Source organism: Loxodonta africana, chromosome 15, assembly GCF_030014295.1.
Source record: "Loxodonta africana isolate mLoxAfr1 chromosome 15, mLoxAfr1.hap2, whole genome shotgun sequence".
NCBI lineage: Eukaryota > Metazoa > Chordata > Mammalia > Proboscidea > Elephantidae > Loxodonta > Loxodonta africana.
Window position 1 is genome coordinate 27,888,563 of NC_087356.1, and position 18,258 is coordinate 27,906,820.

The following is an 18,258-nucleotide window of genomic DNA, read 5'->3' on the forward strand; positions in this document are numbered from 1 at the left end:
CAGATCGCAGCATCGCGCAGAGCCCGCGCCAGTGCCCGCGCCGGTAGCTGCTCGCGCGGCCATAGGGGCCGGCGCTTCTGGCTGCGCGCTGTGGCCCGACTCCGCGCTCGCTGGCTCGCACGCCCCTCGCCGCTCCGCTCCTGGCTCGCCCGCGGAGGCCGAGCGCGAGCGGGCGGGCGGGGGAGGTGAAGGGTGCGGGTGTGTGTGCATGTGCCTGGCTGGGTGCACACCCCGCACGGCGGCGGCGCCAGGACGCGGAACCTTCCCCAGAGCCCGGCTGCCTCGCCCGGCTTCGGCAGCCGCGACCATGTTCCAGCCCGCGACCAAGCGCGGCTTTACCATCGAGTCTTTGGTGGCCAAGGACGGCGGCGCCGGCGGAGGCGGCGGCGGGGGCGCGGGCTCCCATCCCCTGACGGCGCCCGCCTCGGAGGAGCCGCTCCGGCCCACGGCACTCAACTACCCTCACCCCGGCGCGGCCGAGGCCGCCTTCGTGAGCGGCTTCCCCGCGGCGGCCGCTGCCGCCGCGGGCGCCGGCCGCTCTCTCTACGGCGGGCCTGAGCTCGTGTTCCCAGAGGCTATGAACCACCCCGCGCTGACCGTGCACCCGGCGCACCAGCTGGGCGCCTCCCCGCTGCAGCCCCCGCACTCCTTCTTCGGCGCCCAGCACCGGGACCCGCTCCACTTCTACCCCTGGGTCCTGCGGAACCGCTTCTTCGGCCACCGCTTCCAGGGTGAGTGCCAGCGCTGTGCCGGCCGAGGCGACCGACCGGCGCCCGCGCCGTGGCGGCGCGGGGGAGGCTCGGTGGCGCGCAGGGCTGTTCAGAACTTGTTGCCGAGAAGGCTGCAGATTTCGCGGAGGCCGATTTCTAAGCCGGGAAGAGCCGCGTTAGTCTCCCCCCGGAGAGCCGGGCTGGGACCTCAGATCTTTCCCAGGAAGGATGTGTGTCCCGACGCCAAGCCTGGGCGCATCTCCTGGCTCTCTCCGCGGCCTGCCTTGTTCTCTCTCCCGGCTGAGCCAGTCCCAGCCCAGAGAACGAAGCGCACGTCGCCCTCCCTCCGCCCCGGCTGGACCCAGGACCATACTTCGCTCGCACCAACTCCCAGGGATCCGCCCTCGTTGTCGCGTCCCGGCAGGAGAAAGTCCACCGCGTGCCCGGGGTCTGTGGGAAGCGGGGGCAGCAGGGAGGGTGAAGCAGAGAGTTAATGTCCCGTGTGGAGTGTTCCGTTGCCTTGGGATGTTTCTCAGCACCCTTGGCCCGACTTCTTCAAGTCACACGTGCCTCTCGGACTCAGAGTGCGGAAGGTTTGCAGTGGCAAACTGGCTTGTTCCGCGGCTCGCCCCCTCGGAGAGTTCTCCCGGCTGTTGGAGGACAGGCGACAGTCCTCCGGTCAGGGGGCGGGAGCAGAGGGCTTTTAAGGTCGTAGCCAGTCTGGGCCCCCCTTGTCTGCACCCGGCAATCGGCTTGCTAATGAAGATCCCCCACTGGCTTTACACACACACGTATACACACACACACACGTACACACACACAGATTTCAATTATCTGACTTTCCCGAAGAGAGTTATATTTGTTGGAGTTCGTTTTCTTCCTTGAATTTGTTGGAGCTTGTTTTTCTTTTCTTTCTTTCTTTTTTTTTTTTTTTAAAGATGCTGGCCTTAATTCATGCATTAATTGCTTTGGTTTTCGGTTTTGTTAGAGTAGATGGGATCTCAGTCTTGTGAGGTTCTGCTGCTCAAAGCTGGGCAACCCAGCTTTTAGTAAAACAAATGAAAAGGACGTGGCTGGGGCTTTGGCTCCCGGGGCTAATCTGGTGGTAGCCAGGTCTACACAGTCAAAGAAAATGGGATAATACAATTACTGGGATAATAGGGGGAAAATGATCTTTTGAAGCTTTGCCTATAGCTGCTTGACTATTTTACAGAAAGCCGCTTTACCAAGTCCGGATTTGTCTGGCAATTTTCTCAGTCCCGCTGGGCCAATATATACTGACCCGGAGAGATGCTACAAAAACAAGGAACGTAGTGACTTGAACAAGAATTTTTTTAGCCAGATTTTTTTTTCCCTTGGACATTTCAAAGATTCGCCCAAACTATCCGAAAAATTGCCTAAGATGTCAATCGCTTTGGGCAAGAGTTTCCGCCAATTAAAATGTGTTTATTGATGAAATTGGGGCTTTCTTCAAAACTGAGCAAACCACCCCGGTCCTTCGTGAACTCAATCCCCAGCCTGGGTCTGGAAACCTGGCGTCCGCGGGCCAGAGTGGAGTCACAGCCATTTGTGAGTCACCGCCGGGCCAGGGCTACGGAGGGGCGGGCGGGTAGCGGGCTATGGGGGAACTGGAGTTCAGAAGAGAGGGCCAGGCCGGTCCTAAGCCCTTCGGCTTCCTGCGGCTCGGCTTGTCCAGGACCGTGCACTTGGCTTCGGATCCCACGCCGGAAGTCCACTGGGCCTCCTTTCCCGCTTTCGGCCTAGCCTGTGCGGGCTCAGGGCGCCTCGCTAGAAATCCACCCTCGTTCTGAGCATCCCCAGCCAAGCGAGATCGGACAAATCCTACATAAAACCCTTTCGGAAACTGCTGCTGCTGCCCGAGCCATCAGTCCCGGCAGGCACGATGTCGAGTTGCACAAATGGTTGGATTTTTCTCTGGAGAATCGATCCTGGGTGAGGAGATGGAGCCAAGTGTGGCCGCATATTTGAGCCGGGAAATCCGTTGGGCACTGAAGGACTTTTCGAACCCTGAGACGCGTTCGCTTCGCAGCCCATCGTCGCCCCGGCAGTTCGATTCGCGCCCCGGCGGCCGTGCGCCCTGCAGTCTCAGTGATCCTCGGGGCTGCGAGCCGAGCGGTCCCGGGTCCTCCGGCGCCGCGTTTTCTAGAGAACCCGGCTCTGCGATGCTCATTTCAGCCCCGTGTTAATGCAAAAAAAAAAAAAAAAAAAAAAACCCTACAGGAACGAAAATGAATATGTCTACGCTCTGTGCGCAGCGCTCTCGGGCGGCGCGATCCCGGCGCGCAGGGAAGCGGCTTCTCAGCTAAGCGAGGCGGTGGATGAGGAAAAGTGAGCGCGGGATGGTCGGGACCTGGCAGCAGACTCAGAAGCCCGACCGGCTGGCGAGCCCCGAAGGGGAGGAGTCGGTGAAAACCGGGAGTTGGCGGCATTTCAGTGTTATTTCGCGGAGATCGGGACTTTCCGGCCTGGGAAGCAGCGCCAGGAGGGGCCGTCGGAGACCCTGCCCTCCGGGACCCGCGGTAGTAATGGGCCCGTGCTTCAAAGCGCGCCTTTGTTCCGGCAGCAGGAGGGGGATGAGGTTATCTCTGCTGCCGGTCAACCTTCCCCTATCCTAGCCCCAGGCTCTTCCATTCTACCATCCTGCCCCGATCCCCCAGTCAGCCACGACTTCTTCAGCGGAGACTGCTGCTCGAGCCCCGGACTCTTCGAATCCCCAACTACCGGCTCTAGTCACCTCATTCCTGAGTTTGTATTGCAAGTTCCAGTCATTGTCTTGAAAGGACCAGCAAAGAGAGGCTCTAGGAAAACGGGGGTGGGTGTTCAGTTTCCAGTTCTAGGGATGGCTGTCTCGGCCCCTTTCCACCTGTCCTTGGCCAAACTGACAGCCGTTCCACCCCCCGGAATTACTGCGTCCAAACAGGGCCGCACTCCAGCCCTTAACTTGCTCTGTCCTTGTAGTCCAGTCGAGGGAAACTGAGGCAGTGGTGGGTGTGGTTCAGGCTTTCTCCCCACAGGTCAGAGCGAGCTGGGCCCAGGTACCTAGGGGCGTAAGGCACCAGCCTCGGCCTTACAGAACATGGAACAGTTGGTCAGTTTCTTACAGGGAAAAGACAGCTTCTTTAAAAATCGAATAGCCTGTTTTCGGCTTATCAGCACCTTGAATAATTTTCCAGCCTCTTGTTTCTTTGTGGTGGGGGTTGGAAGGACCCCTGTGTTTCTGTACATATGTATATGTACACAGACTGCAGGACACATGCCATCCACCCATGATAGGACATTACAGGTAGAAATGAACTGGAGCCGTTTTCTCAGTGAGGCCAAACCCGAGCAACCTAGGTTGTTGTTGCTTGTATCTTCGGCTTTGGGTTTATAAACACAAACATAGAAAATGACAGCACACAAGTCACCGATACACCAGAGTCACAAAGCAGCCATCTAGTCACCTGCATTGGGGCTTTCTCAGCCCCAAGCCACCCTTCACGCCTCTGCATCTCATTCACTCCCACCTGTGGGCCCTCTCTTCACTGCCACCTCACGTCTGACCAGCCTGGAACAGCCAGCAGCTGAGGCCTGGGAACGCAGGGCTGAGCTAGGCTTGCTTTCTTCCTTTCTGGCTCATATGTTCAGAAGAAACCACTGCTGGGACTTCCGTAGGGGTCAGAATGATGTTTTTTGAAGCAATTCATTTTAACATCAAAAAGAAGCATTTGCTTCCCACTTATCCCCTCCTTTCCACAGCCTTCCACACTGACCCACACCCCACAGACTTTAATCCACCTAATTTCTACCTCCAGCAGGCTCCTCGTTTCTCTCCCTCTTAGCCTCTCTCCCAGACTCCCTCTCCTGACCATCTGTCCCATGAACCATCCTAAGTTAAACTTCTCTTCCTCATGTCAGGTCTGAGTGTCTTGGTTCTGCCACCACCTTGAAGGGCCTGGTGGGCAGAGTGTCTTCCCAGTGGTGTGATCCCACCCCCTTTTGTAACAGTACAGATCCAGCTGCTTAAGATAGATAAGGCAACTGGAGGGCAGTGACTTCTCCTTGTTGAGGGTTTTGACTCCCCCAGGTACTAACCCCTCAACCCTGGGCAGCCTGCTCCACAGAAAACCCCAGCCTGCTATATATGTGTCCAAAGCCCAGGGATTTGGAGAAAGGAGGATCCAGTGATTCCCACAGCAGAGGGATACGAAAAATTACCTGGAGAGTTTACCTCAATTAGGTGCCTTTGCTTCACTTACATAAATATTTCCAGAGATGGGAGATGTCAATTGAATTATCCAGATAATTGTCTCAAGAGCAAAACAACAGGTCAATTTGAGTCAAACCAGTGGCCACTGAGTCAAATCGGTGGCCATCTCTCTGAATAAATTAATTGGATCAGTAAATCTCAACAGCTAACCCTGTCAAAACATTCCAAAACATTCCATCTAGGGTGCGTGTTGTTGGTGTTTCTGGAGACTGTTATGTGCTACTGCATGAGAGTCCCTGGGTGATGTCGTCAGGGACTGTTTGGAGTCTGCATGTGTCACTGCACAAGGGACTGTGTGAGGACCAGTGGAGGCTCTTTGAGTGCTGTGGGTGGAAGATTGTTTTAGCTTCTGTAGTTCCTGAACCCCCATCTGTGCCTCAACCTCTTCCAGTCCAGTGTCAGCCCCTTCTCCTGTGTGTAGGAGCTGAGTCCCCGTGCTGGTCAGCATTTGCCAAGGGACAGTCTCACCCTTTGAAAATCCTGTACAGTAGATGGGAGAACATGACAGTAGGGAGGCTGGAGCATATATTTACACACGCCCATGCAGAAACCAATATATCTATATCTATATATATTAGAGAGAAAGATGACATCTAGATATTTATACATGTGTTTCTTCAGCATGGGCCTTTTCCCACCAGAGACCAGTAAGAGCTCCTGTGGGGAAGGGTTTTACTCTAGAAGCTGGGCCTCTAGGCCACTTGAAGGCCTGGGGTGAGAGATGGGGAAACTGGAAGGAAGGGGCTGACCTTAGACCTCCAGGTGCTGCCTGGACATTGACCTAGCCCCTGGCCCATTTTTCCACTTACAAAGGAGAGCCTGTGCCTGCTGGCAGGAGTTTTCAACAAGTTAGGAGCCTGAGCATTTAGCTGCAAGGCTAATTTAAGCAAGGGTGAAGAGAAAGCTCCTTGGGCATCATCTAGTTCCGGCATCTGTTTGGCACGGGGTGCCTTGCAGCCTTGATGTTCTCCTTATTGCCTTCCTGATAACCCTGTCCTGCCTCGACTCTTGGTCCACACAGAGGAAAAGGTATAGTGACCGGCTAATTAAAAGCCAATCATTTTGGGGCCCAGATACAAGGGCAGCGTCGCTGGGAAAGGGTGGGGAAAAAGAGCCAAGAGACTTTTTCCACATCTTGGGCCGGCCAGTGCCTCACTAGGCCTGGGCCCACCTCTCGGTCTGCAGAGCTGAGATTCGTGAGAACCGGGGCAGGGCAGTTTTCCGACAGGGGAAAAATAGGGGAGGAAAGTGGGCTTAGGGAAAGGGTGGCAAAAGGGACAAACGGGGAAGTGGGGGCAACAAGGATTGGCGTGTGGGAGCCCGGCGAGAGGGCCGACTTGGCTCACGGCGCTCCTTCTCTCTGTCTGTACCTGCGCGTGTTGCCTTCGCGGCCGCAGCGAGCGACGTGCCCCAGGACGGGCTGCTTCTACACGGCCCCTTCGCGCGCAAACCCAAGCGGATCCGCACAGCCTTCTCACCCTCGCAGCTGCTGCGGCTGGAGCGCGCCTTCGAGAAGAACCACTACGTGGTGGGCGCCGAGCGCAAGCAGCTGGCCGGCAGCCTCAGCCTCTCGGAGACTCAGGTAATAACCCACTCCGCTCCCGCGGGCGGCCTGCCCTGCACCCTGCCATGCGGCCAGGTGGCCGTGGGGGTGGGCTGGTGCAGGAGCGGCCCGGAGCCTCCCACCTCCCTCCCCCAGCCTCCCGCAAGTTCTCTCCCGCTCAGTTGCAAAGGCCACCCCGGTGGTGCTCCCTCAAGGGCTGTCTTTAGCGCTCCTTCCCTCTGACTGGAAACCCTGGTGGCATAGTGGTTAAGAGCTACGTCTGCTAACCAAAAAAGGTCTGCAGTTGGAATCCACCAGGCGCTCCTTGGAAACTCTACGGGGCAGTTCTACCCTGTCCTATAAGGTCGCTATCAGTTGGAATTGACTCAGCGGCAACGAGTCGCTCTGACTGTGTTTAGCAACGCTCAGACTGCAGGACTTGTATGGAGCACTAAGGACCCAGCAGGAGGCAGAGTAAATGCAAATCTTATCCCGAGTCCTGCTCCTAAAGCCCATAAGGAGGTTCCAGGTTATCAGGGGGCTGGGAGCCCCCATACCCCAGTCACTCCCGGGCAGCACCACTGGACACTGGAGCCGGTATCAGCCCTGTGATTTCCCACTGCCCTTCCCCTGATACTGTTGAGGAGCACCAACGATTTTGTGGGATGACCAGGCCCTCCTATACTGACTTCACAGCTGTTCGTGGGCAAAGCTGGCAGAGGCCTCAGCTGCCCAAGAGCAGATGTGGTATGGGGAGAAGGCCCAGGTGTCCTCAGGCCGTAATAAACATAAGAAGCAGAGGTGCCTTAGCCAGGGAGAGGCCAGCCCCTGCTTGGGGTCCCAGGCAGCACTGAGGCCCGCTCAGGCCGACTGGCAGCGGGTCTGGAAGCCATGGTGGATGTACACACTAGAACATCTCAGAGGCCTGGGATGGTGGGAACTGTAGACTTGGGGTACTCAGGGGCTGCTTTCAGCCACTTGAAGGGCTGTCAAATGGAGGAGGAAATAGACTCCTGTGGTGTTGGCGAGGTTTGAACTGGGTGAATTACAGTTACCATGTAGTGTTTTTGTAATTGGTACTTAACATTTTCAAATACAGGGAGGCAGATGTGGATCCATTGTAAGTAAAGGCTTTGCCATAATAAACACTGCCCAGAAGCACCACCTAAGCTCTTGGTTCCAATCCGTTTGATGTCTTTGAGGGGCTGAACAACCCTCTCCGGGCCCGTGCCCGGGAGGAGGATTTTAGTGTCTGGATGGGGCTCCGGAGACCTTACTCTCCGGCGTCCTTGCAAGCTCCCAGGCTTTGGAATGAGAGAGGCCGGTGTGTGGCTAAACTGCTCCCCCCCACCCCAGTCGGCATTTCATTTTCAGCTCCCCTATCCACCTCGCATCCTCCCCTACTGTTCCTCCCCATCTCTCCACCACCCCATCCCAGCCTGGGAGGGTGAGAAGGCACCAGGGGCTACGAAGGAAGCTGCAGGCTTCTCCCGGTAACAAGCAGCTCTCTGGTCCTGTCCATCAGGGATGGAGAGGCAAGGGCAGGAAAGAGGCCTAGGTGGGGAGTCTGGACCCTTGCGGCGCCCCCAGCTCCCTGCAGCCACCCTCGCCCTCTTGTCCTCTCATTGCGTTTAGGCATCCGTTGTCATCATATCTGGCTGACACCTCACTTAACAGTCAAGGAATCGCTCCCAGCTTCACTGCAGGGCCTGCGCCTTTTCAGATTTGCTAGCCGACCTCTTCTAACTGCAGAGAAAAAGCTTATAAAACAATGGAATTAAATTTTTTTTTAAATTTAAGGGAAGCTGTTTTTAAAAATAAGTTAATAAATAACACCCTCTTTCCCCTCCCGCCAACGTGTTTTAAAATTATTGTTTAAAACAAGGTGTCAATTTAAGAATGGCATTTATAATTAACTTCATTTAAAAAGTAGTATTAAGTTTTAATTGTAGAAGTGTAAGAAAACAAAAACGGCTTATAATCCCACCACCCACAGATAACACTTGTTGAAATTATGTCATTGTTTTTAAACTTTCTGTTTTTTAGCTCAGTGAGAGCATTTTTAATTAACCTCCTTTCAAACTGAATCTAGCTGCCTGTCAATATTTGCTGCTATTAATGCCAGTTAGTAAATGAACTCTTTCATTTTTATTATGAGACGTTTCAAACATACATTAAAAAAAACCAGATAGATTAATATACTGTGTCCAGTTTAACTAGTTATTAAAATTCATAATCTATCTTATTCCATCTGTAAATGGGCTGCTTTTTACAGAGGGTAGGGATTGTATTTGCAGGTGATCCAGCCCTAAGATGGGAAGACACTGGGGAGAGCTCCCCAATCAGGCAAATGTGATTTCAAATGCCTACTTCCCTGCTAACTGTGCCCTGGGAGAGTTACTCAACCTCTCTGAGCTTCAATGTCTTCATCCAGAAAATGGGTTGTTTGAGGATTAAAAGCACCTAATATGAGCTCAAGTGCCTCTGGGTGATGCAAACGATTAACACGCTCAGCTGAAAACCAAAAGGTTAGAGGTTCAAGTCCACCCAGAGGACCCTCGGAAGAAAGGCACAGCAATCCACTTCCGAAAAATCAGCCATTGAAAACACTGCGGGGCACATGGGTCGCCATGAGTTGGAATTAACAGTTAAAAAAAATTTTTTTTTAATATTTTAGCATAATAGGAGTGCAAAGAATATTAATTCCCATCTTCTTCTCTCCTCGTTTAAAGTAATATGCCAAGTTAGCCCCTCCCTCTCCCCTTCTTTAAAGTGATATGCCAAGTTAGCATCATAATGAGATCCAAACTTGGCTTCCTGACATTCCAGTGTTCTTTCTGCCACATCGTGGCCATCGTCAGAGCTTTCTCTTCACCTTGTAATTTATCATCTGGACCTAGGCTATATAATTAATTATCTGTCCATCGCTCAGCATTTACCAGGCAAACCTACCTGTCTTTTCCAGCTATCGGCTATTTGTCAGTCATCAGTCACTCCCATCAAGCCCCTGCTAAGTATTTCTACTATCAATATCTATATTTGTCTCTCAGAGCTCTCTAATCTGTCCCCCACAGAGAGCTGTTTTGTATCTTCTGTCTGCTCTCATTAAACCACCTCCCTAAAGCTGGCTAATTTATCTCTTCTACTAATTATGTTCTTCTTCCGAACAATAACTTCTGTTTACCCATCAGCTGGTTATCTCTTTACCATTGATTCTGTGTGTTCTTCTGTGCATCTACTGTTTACCTCAGACTTCCATCTCTATAGATCTAATTAGTGTTTTTTTCTTTTTAATTTTTATTGTGCTTTAAGTCAAAGTTTACAAATCAAGTCAGTCTCTCATATAAAAATTTGTATACACTTTGCTATATACTCCTAGTTGCTCTCCCCCTAATGAGACAGCACACTCTTTCCTTCACTCTCTATTTTTGTGCCCATTCGGCTAGCTTCTGACCCCCTCTGCCCTCTCATCTCCCCTCCAGACAGGAGCTGCCCACATAGTCTCATGTATCTACTTGATCCAAGAAGCTCACTCTTCACCAGTATCATTTTCTATCCCATTGTCCAGTCGAATCCCTGTCTGAAGAATTGGCTTTGGGAATGGTTCCTGTCTTGGGCTAAAAGAAGGTCTAGGGACCATGACCTCCAGGGTCCTTCTAGTCTCAGTCAGACCATTAAGTCTGGTCTTTTTATGAGAATTTGAGGTCTGGATCCCACTGCTCTCCTGTTCCCTCAGGGGTTCTCTGTTGTGTTCCCTGTCAGGGCAGTCATCTGTTGTAGCCGGGCACCACCTAGTTCTTCTGGTCTCAGGCTGATGTAGTCTCTGGTTTGTGAGGCCCTTTCTGTCTCTTGGGGATCTAGTTAGTAATTGACATAGAATATACTCATCTGTCAGTTAATCATTGGCTCTGGCTTTGTTTTCTCCCTGGGCCTCAGTTGCCATGTCTGTGATATGAAATGAAACGAACTCCAGGGTCCTTTCCAGCCCTGAGTTTCTGTGCTCATCTATAGTCTACTTCCCTGTGTTTCTGTATAATCCCTTCTCCCAGTGCTCGGAGCTCACCATGTACCTCCCACCTATCATAACATGCAGGGGCCTTTGCTGTTATTACTTGTCTAATTATCAGCCTTACCCACAGGACCAGCTTCCCAAATCTGTAGACCAGCTCCCATGAAGATCTTAAAATACAGATTCCTGGGCTTCACCCAGGAGATTCTCTTAGGAGGTTCGGGATGGGGCCCAGGAAAAGTATTTTTAAAACAGCTCTCTGGGTGATTCTGATGAATAACAGGTCTGGTCTGCTAAGTAGAGGCCGAGCCTGTCTGTTCTTGTTGTACCCCAGAACCCAGCTTAGTGCCAGCAAGTAGATGCTCAATAAATGTGTATTAAATAAATGAACAAATTTTCTTGATTCCACACATATCCATATGTTAACTTTATCAGTGATTCTCCTTGCTCTCTGCTGTCACCCATCTCCCCCTATCCCTCTCTATATCTTTCCCTTGCACTTTCATAGCTGGTTGTTGATCTGTAGATGCAAACAGCAGTTCATGGATAAGACTTCTGGGAGGGTTAAGCAGATCAGTGTGTGGGTTTTAGCCCAGAACTCAGAGGTCTCTACATGCGGAAGCTTCAGCAGTGGTGTTGGGAGGTGGGCAGCTTGAACTTCTTTGTTGGGGTGGGGCTGTGTGTTTGGTGGAGAGTCAGGTGTTTGTGTGCTGGGATGGCCAGTGGGTGAATCCGGGAGGTGGAGTGAGGGGCCTTGGGCAAACGCTAGTTCTCCCTTCCAGCATTGATTACTTGCCCTCACTGCTTTGGTGCAGCCCTGGAATCTGACCAGAAAAATGCCCATCTAAGCGTCAGTCCTGGTGGCTGGATGGGCAGACCCAGGCCTGAGTCAGATCAGAACCTTAAGTGTGGGGGGTGTGTGTGATGTGTGTGCCCACAATATGGGGCACATATTGGGTCATGGGTCAGGTGATGTCATATGTACCCATCAGGTGCTAGTAGGCAGTCACATGACATGGAGTGCAGGTTCAGGTGACCTAATGGTAATGACCCTTGCATACTTGCATTCTTCTATTTAATGTGGGGGGGGGGGCATTTGGTTGCTCCAGGCTTAGTTTCCAGCTGCCCCCCTTTTTAAAAAGTTTTATTGTGCTTTAAGTGAAATTTTACAAATCAAGTCAGTCTCTCATACAAAAATTTATCCACACCTTGCTACGTACTCTGAATAGCTCTCCCCCTAATGAGACAGCACACTCCTTCGCTCCACTCTCTCTTTTCGTATCCATTCAGCCAGCGTCTGGCCCCCTCCAGCCTTCCACCTCTTCTCCATACAGGAGCTGCCCACATAGTCTCCTGTGTCTACTTGATCCAAGAAGCTCACTCTTCACCAGTATCCTTTTCTATCCCATTGTCCAGTCGAATCCCTGCCTGAAGAGTTGGCTTTGGGAATGGTTCCTGTCTTGGGCTAACAGAAGGTCTGGGGGCCATGACCACCAGGGTCCTTCTAGTCTCAGTCAGACCATTAAGTCTGGTCTTTTTGCGAGAATTTGAGGTCTGCATCCCACTGCTCTCCTGTTCCCTCAGGGGTTCTCTGTTGTGTTCCCTGTCAGAGCAGTCATCGGTTATAGCTGGGCACCATCTAGTTCTGGTCTCAGGCTGATGTAGTCTCTGGTTTATGTGGACCTTTCTGTCCCTTGGGCTCATAATTACCTTGTGTCTTTGGTGTTCTTCATTCTCCTTTGCTCCAGGTGGGTTGAGATACCAGCTGCCCCTTTGCCCAGCCCTAACCTTGGCTACTTTTTTGGACAAGAAACCACCTACAGGCCCTATTCACAGGCAACCAGAAGGAGTGGTTATTTTGGTTATTTTTGAGGCCAGACTGTGGGAACATCTGAACAGGCTTTTGAAGGCTAAGTAAGAGTTTTCCAAGTTGGATAACTCAGGCAAATGTGGAGAGTCTTAGAAGGATCTGGTTTATCTTAGAAATTCAGTGAAATGGGGACTTGGGAGATCACAAGGAACCTCTCCTCAAACCTAGAGAGGTCAGAGATGGGTGAGAGGGGTCCTCCAGCCAGAGATGAGTAGTGGGGTCAGGGGGATGTGGCAGAAAAAGCGCATAAGGCTGGCTCCTGCAGAACTGACTGGATCAATTCCTTTTCTCTTTTCAAGTAAAAACATTACTATTAATTGTTAAAAAGTAATGCATTAAAGAACATCCGGAAAAGTAGAAAGAAGAAAGAAAACTCACCCACACTTTTGGTACATTTCCTTCTAGTCTTTTTTCCCCCAGGCATAGATTTTGTTTTTCCATGGTTGTGATCGCACTGCACCAACACTGCGCCTCCTGGCTTTTCCACTAATGTTATTAAGTAATGGCACCCCCTGTTATTATATAGTCTTTGTAAACAGCATCTGGACGCTCAGGCCCCGAGGCTGTTCTCCGGAAGATAGCCAGGCTGTCTAGGGAGAGAGTTTATGTCTGCAGGGATTGCACACTGTTTTCTAGAAAACTGCCTCCTTGACCCCAGGAGTTTTCATGGAGAAAGTATTCAGAATCACCTTTCACTTGGAAGCTCCCCAGGCTGAAAACATATTCTGTGCCTGAAATTCCACCACTGAAGCTTTTCGTCTTCCCCAGTGTTGCTGGGAAAGGGTAGCATGCTGGGCTCCGTCCCACTAGAGGCTGGTGTGATTGTCACATTCTGGAAGGAGACTTAAGAGTGTGTAGGGGAGGAAGAAAGGTAAAGAAAAAGACCCTCTGGCCCTGGTGCTCCCCAGGGCTGCCCTGGATCACCCCCATTGCCAGGTTGGCCAAGCCCAGCCCGGAGCCACCCCACTTGAGCTTCCCTGGAATGATGCCCCAGCCCTGCATCCAGCCCTGAGTCATGAACATGCCTTGCACAGGAGGCAGGGTGAACTCACCCACCTACTGGCTGGCACAGCCACAGTGGGCTCCAGGATGCAGGGCAGGGGCCAGCCTGGCTGCCAAATGGTTGTACCGAGAACCACCCAGGACCCAGCCAGCCCTGAGTCAAGGAAAGCTCCAGAAGCCCTGCGCCCAGATCATCTGCCATCCTCCCCTGCCTACCTGAGGTGAGGCATGTGGGCTATGGGTTTGATGTCTCCTCCCCTCACTTGGTCCATCAAGGCCAGGCACCCCCTCCTTTTGGGCTGGGCTTCTGTGTCCCCGGCTGGCTTTGTGTAGCACTGAACACTGGCTGTCCCAGCTCCATGCTAGTGCTCAGCAACCAGGGGCGGGTAGGTGCTGCAGTGGCAACTTGGAGAGGGGAAGCCCTGGGGTGAGTGGTCTCTGTGGAGGCAACAGCAAGGACTGTCTGGGAAGGAGAGATATGAGGATGCGGTGTCCTGGGCATGAAGCTGCTCCCTGGGCCCAGAGGTCAGGCCTGCTTGTGGCTGCCGTTGCCTGGCTTTGTGGCTAAGGTCTGTGCTTTTCACCCTTCTTAGGCAGTGGGGCCCGGATGGGGTAGCCTTTCTGAGGAACACTGTCCTCAGCCTTTCCCAGGGCTCAAAGACCTCGCCTTAGCAGTTCCTGTTGCTGCTAAAGTTGAGGTCCTCACCACCATTCCACACTCACCACTTGCCATGTGCATGGCCACGACGGGTCACTTAGCTACACTTGGCAGAACCTTCTTCCTCATTTCCAGGACACCACCCACACCTCATACCTGCACTCATTGCATCACCTCCCAGAGGTACCCTCTGGAACAAGAGCACAGGAGGTGCCCCAGAGTTGCAAGGGCCCCAGAAAACATCTCTCCTAAGGGCCCAGTGAGGGGAAGGGCCTTATCCAGGGCTCAGCACCCAGGCTTCACCTCCCGACTCTGAGGATGATACTCTGGTCTGGTTCCACAAGGCCAAGTAAAGAACTGCGTAGTCATGTGGAGTGGACGGGCGAAGGCGTTCTCCACAATCAGCAAGCACGAAGATTAGTTAGGGAGCCAGGACCACCCTCCCAGATTATGCACAAGAGGATGTCAAGGGCTGTGTCCCAGACACTGAGCAGATGCTTGAAGAGGAAGGAGAAGAGAGAAGTGATTCAAAATGGGACTAAGTCTGGGGAGACTTCCTGTAGGAGGTGGACTTAGAATAACAGACCTGCCCCTGTCCTTCCTTCCTCTATCCCTTCTCCCTAAACCCAGGGAGGGTGGCTGTCCAGCTTCTGCTTGAACCCTCCTGCATGGGGACTCTCACTGCCTGACACAAAGGGACAGGCCCTCCCTCACTGTGCTTAAAGACAAGCCTGATTCTGTTGCTGGTATTTCTTCTACATCTGGGTGAGGCGCAGAAGCCAGGGCTATGAGGGTAGGAGGTCCAGAGCTGCCCTGGAGGGCAGAGTGTTTGTGGGGGATGGCGGTTCAGACATGCCCCCTCCTCGTCCTCCTCTGTCCAAGGAGGGTGAAGTCTCCTTGCTGGATTTCATACTATCCTGAGGAGGCATGGAGGCTCCCCACTGCCCAGCTCCACTTCTGACGTGGGTGAGAGGGGGTTCAATGAGGGACTTCTCAGTCAGGGCTCTCTGGTGAGCAGGTGACAAAGCATGGGAGGTTAGAGACTTCACGATGGGGTTGGTGCCCCTAGGAGCTGTCCTGGGCACTGCTCTGGGTGCGGACACTACCTCCTGTTTATGTAGCCATGTCCACGCTGCCTCTTTGTACAGTGGTTAGCTGGCACTGATGCCCTGTAGACACACAGGCCAGCCCTGGGCGCAGGGACCCTGGGACCTTCAGGGAGCCCATCAGGACCCATGCCAATGGCTTTTCATATGTTTCCTCATTTACTGTTCATGTCAGCACTAGAAAGTAGGGGGGACCCAGGTGTGCAGACTCCAGAGCCTGAGCTCCCTGTACCCCGCATGCTTTCCTCCAGCTCAGGAGAGAGGATGCTGTTTGGAGGAAGGATCCCTCCTTCCAGGACTCCCTCCTTTACCTCTAAGTGAGACGGACAGGAGAACCACCCTTTTCTCTGGCCCCAGCTCACTTGCACCTGGAAGAGCAGTCCTCCAGACCCATCAGGTGGCAGCTGGCCAGAGGAGAGGCCTGACCACGTGTGGCTCCCAGCTCCACCTGAGTGCTGAGGTCCAGTGGCTTCTCTGGGGCTCACCTGGGTATTTCTCACCTGTGCCCCCTCCCTCCCGGCCCAGGTAAAGGTGTGGTTCCAGAACCGGAGGACAAAGTACAAGCGGCAGAAGCTGGAGGAGGAGGGTCCCGAGTCTGAGCAGAAGAAAAAGGGCTCCCACCACATCAACCGGTGGCGCATCGCCACAAAGCAGGCCAACGGGGAGGACATCGATGTCACCTCCAATGACTAAGGGAAGACAGCCACCAACCCACAAATGCAGAGTGCTGCTCGCTGGTGGCCAGGCCCCCCAGAGGTGGGGACCGGGCTGGACTCTGGCTACTCCCCTGCCAGGCCTCGGGGAGGCCTTGAGTCACAGCCTCACAGGGCTTGGAGCCTGGGGCCACCATTGACAGACAGAAAAGACATGGGCTGGCTGAGGCCCCGGGCGGCTCGGCCATCTCCTCGGAGAGCCTGTCTGCCTGGGCCTGCCGCCCACCACTGCAGCCTCCCAGCTGCTCTCCATTTCCTTTCTCTTACCTCTTTTTTGTTTTGATGCATTTGTTTTAATTTATTTTCCAGGCACTCACTGTAGTTCTTAGTGATCCCTTTGTGTCTCCCTTCCCTATGGGAATAATAAAATCTCTCTCTTCATGACTCGGGCATTCAGCTCCAACCTCAGAGCCTGGGAGCCTGGGGTGGTGGACTTGGGAGCCAGTGGAAGGTGGCTGAGCAAGCTGGCTTATGGTTTGGGAGTCTGGGCTGGACACTGGGGATTCAATTCATTAAGTCCTTTCTTTTGTTGGTGGTCAATGCTGGTCTTTAGCCCCAAGTTTACAGCAGAAGAAACTGAAGCTAGACATAGGGAAGGACCTCCTTGTATCTTGAGCGAGGCTAGGTTTGGGTCTTTCCAAATTAATGTCCCAGGTGGGTCAGAGGAGAGAGAGAGGGAGCTCTCCCAAGCCTGGGGAAGTGGAAATTCTGGACTCCCACCTTCTGGTGGCTTCTCCAGTTGAGGAGGAACCAGAGGAAAAGGGGGGACCTGGGGGGCTGGGTAGAGGGGGTGCAATTCACAGAGGCTGACAGTCCCAGCACCAAGTTTTGGCCCCACCAGGATGCTCACCTGTCCTCGGAGAGCCCTCTGGGGCAGGTTAAAGCTTCAGAGACATGGCTTGAGGCTGAGCCTGTAACCTGTCCCCAGGGACTCAGGCCTCTCCCACCAGGAAAGAGCTCATTAGCTCACTTGCTGCCCTTCAGTTTGTCCACTTATCTTTCCTACTTGGCACCTATTAAGGTCTCCCTCCTCCTGAAAAAGCGAAAACTGTATTCCTAATAGCCTTTCCTTTAAGATGTCCAGACTTGTCCCCACTTCACCTCCCATATGCTCCCTACCCTCTGCTCCTCGGCCTCTGCCCACCACTCTGCTGATGCTGATGACAGTCACCAACCATGGTCACTATCACCCCCTTGTGGCCAAACCCAGATGCCTCACATCTGGGTCCACCTGCTCCCTGCTCTGCAGGATTGGCACAGGGGCCATTCCCTCCACTCCCACCCCTCTGCCTTCATGTTGGTAACTGTGATACCTCCTCCTCCCATCCGTCTGAGTTCTCCCAGGCTCTTCCCTGCCTCCTCTACTTCTGTGCACCCCAGGGTCGGTCCTTGGTCCTCCTGCCTCCTTACTGTGACTTCCACCTGGGGGGTTTGCATCCATTTCCAGGACTTGTCCTTGGCTCCCAGGTCCACACCTCCAGCTGACCTCTGCCGAGCCAGACCCACTGAGCCAGCTGCCTACCGATCTCCAGACCCCTCAGCACCTCAAACCCAACCTATCCACAGCTGGATTCATCTCCCCAACTGGTCTCCTCCAGGATCGCCCATCTTGGCAAATGGCCTTAGCCATGTATGCTGCGTCCCAAGCTAGAAGAAACCTTGGACTCCTCTTCATTCTGCCCCTCCTTCCCTTGACATCTAGCATCTTGAGTCTAGTCTAGCTTCTCAGCCATACTGCTTCAGTGCAGCACACCTCAGCTCCTCCTGCCACCTGCCCAGGTCTGCTCCTTGGAGGAGTAGTGGGCGTAATGAGGATGAGATGAGACCCCTTTCAAGGGAGAACCTCCATGCTGAGACTGGCCTTCTCTTCCTTGAGCCCAAAGAAGACCATGTCATTCCTTTTCTAACTCCCCATTTTGCACCCACTTCTAGTTCACCCTCGGCCTCTCCTACCTTGTTCCTGGTGCCCTCCACGTTAGGCTTTCCCATGTCTGCCCTGTCCTGACTGAGCCATGGTTTCCTTTGCTGTGCCTTTGTGTATGCAGTTCTTTCTGCCTGGAGTGCCAGTGAACACACGGTGGGTGCTTGATAAATGTCGAATTCCCTGGAAAGATGTCAAAGGTCCAGCCCTACTACCTGGGCACACACAGGGATTCTAGCGCAGGAGGTCCTTCTGGGAACACAGGCCAAGGTCTTGCTGGGACCATCAGTGTCTCTCCACACTCTGTGCCCAAATCACTTGTGCCCACTCAATGCTAGAAACCAAAGGGCTTGGTCTCATTCCCCCTCATCAGCCAAGAAAACCTGTCCATCACATCTTGAAAGCCTGAACCTGGATGAGTCCATGTTCAACCTCATGGTAGACTCTCAATGCCAA

The 18,258-nt window shown here is 53.3% G+C and overlaps 1 protein-coding gene across 2 annotated transcripts; it reads left to right on the plus strand.

Moving 5' to 3' along the window:
• Nucleotides 1-208: 208 nt before the first annotated feature.
• EMX1 (empty spiracles homeobox 1) lies at nucleotides 209-15,861 on the plus strand. 2 transcript variants are annotated; one of them, XM_003413676.4, is made up of 3 exons: nucleotides 209-731; nucleotides 6,378-6,562; nucleotides 15,694-15,861. In XM_003413676.4, exons 1-3 carry the CDS (start codon nucleotides 209-211, stop codon nucleotides 15,859-15,861), a joined length of 876 nt encoding a protein of 291 aa, XP_003413724.1. The 2 variants fall into 2 exon arrangements, with proteins under 2 accessions (XP_003413724.1, XP_023408536.1); XM_023552768.2 differs by having other exon boundaries at nucleotides 308-735; nucleotides 6,382-6,562.
• Nucleotides 15,862-18,258: the final 2,397 nt, after the last annotated feature.

Bases quoted from the DNA above. Each gene is read 5' to 3' on its own strand.
- EMX1 (XM_003413676.4), top strand. From the start codon at position 209: ATGTGCCTGGCTGGGTGCACACCCCGCACGGCGGCGGCGCCAGGACGC. The intron at 732-6,377 runs GTGAGTGCCAGC...TCGCGGCCGCAG, and splicing joins CTTCGGCCACCGCTTCCAGG to CGAGCGACGTGCCCCAGGAC. The intron at 6,563-15,693 runs GTAATAACCCAC...CTCCCGGCCCAG, and splicing joins TCAGCCTCTCGGAGACTCAG to GTAAAGGTGTGGTTCCAGAA.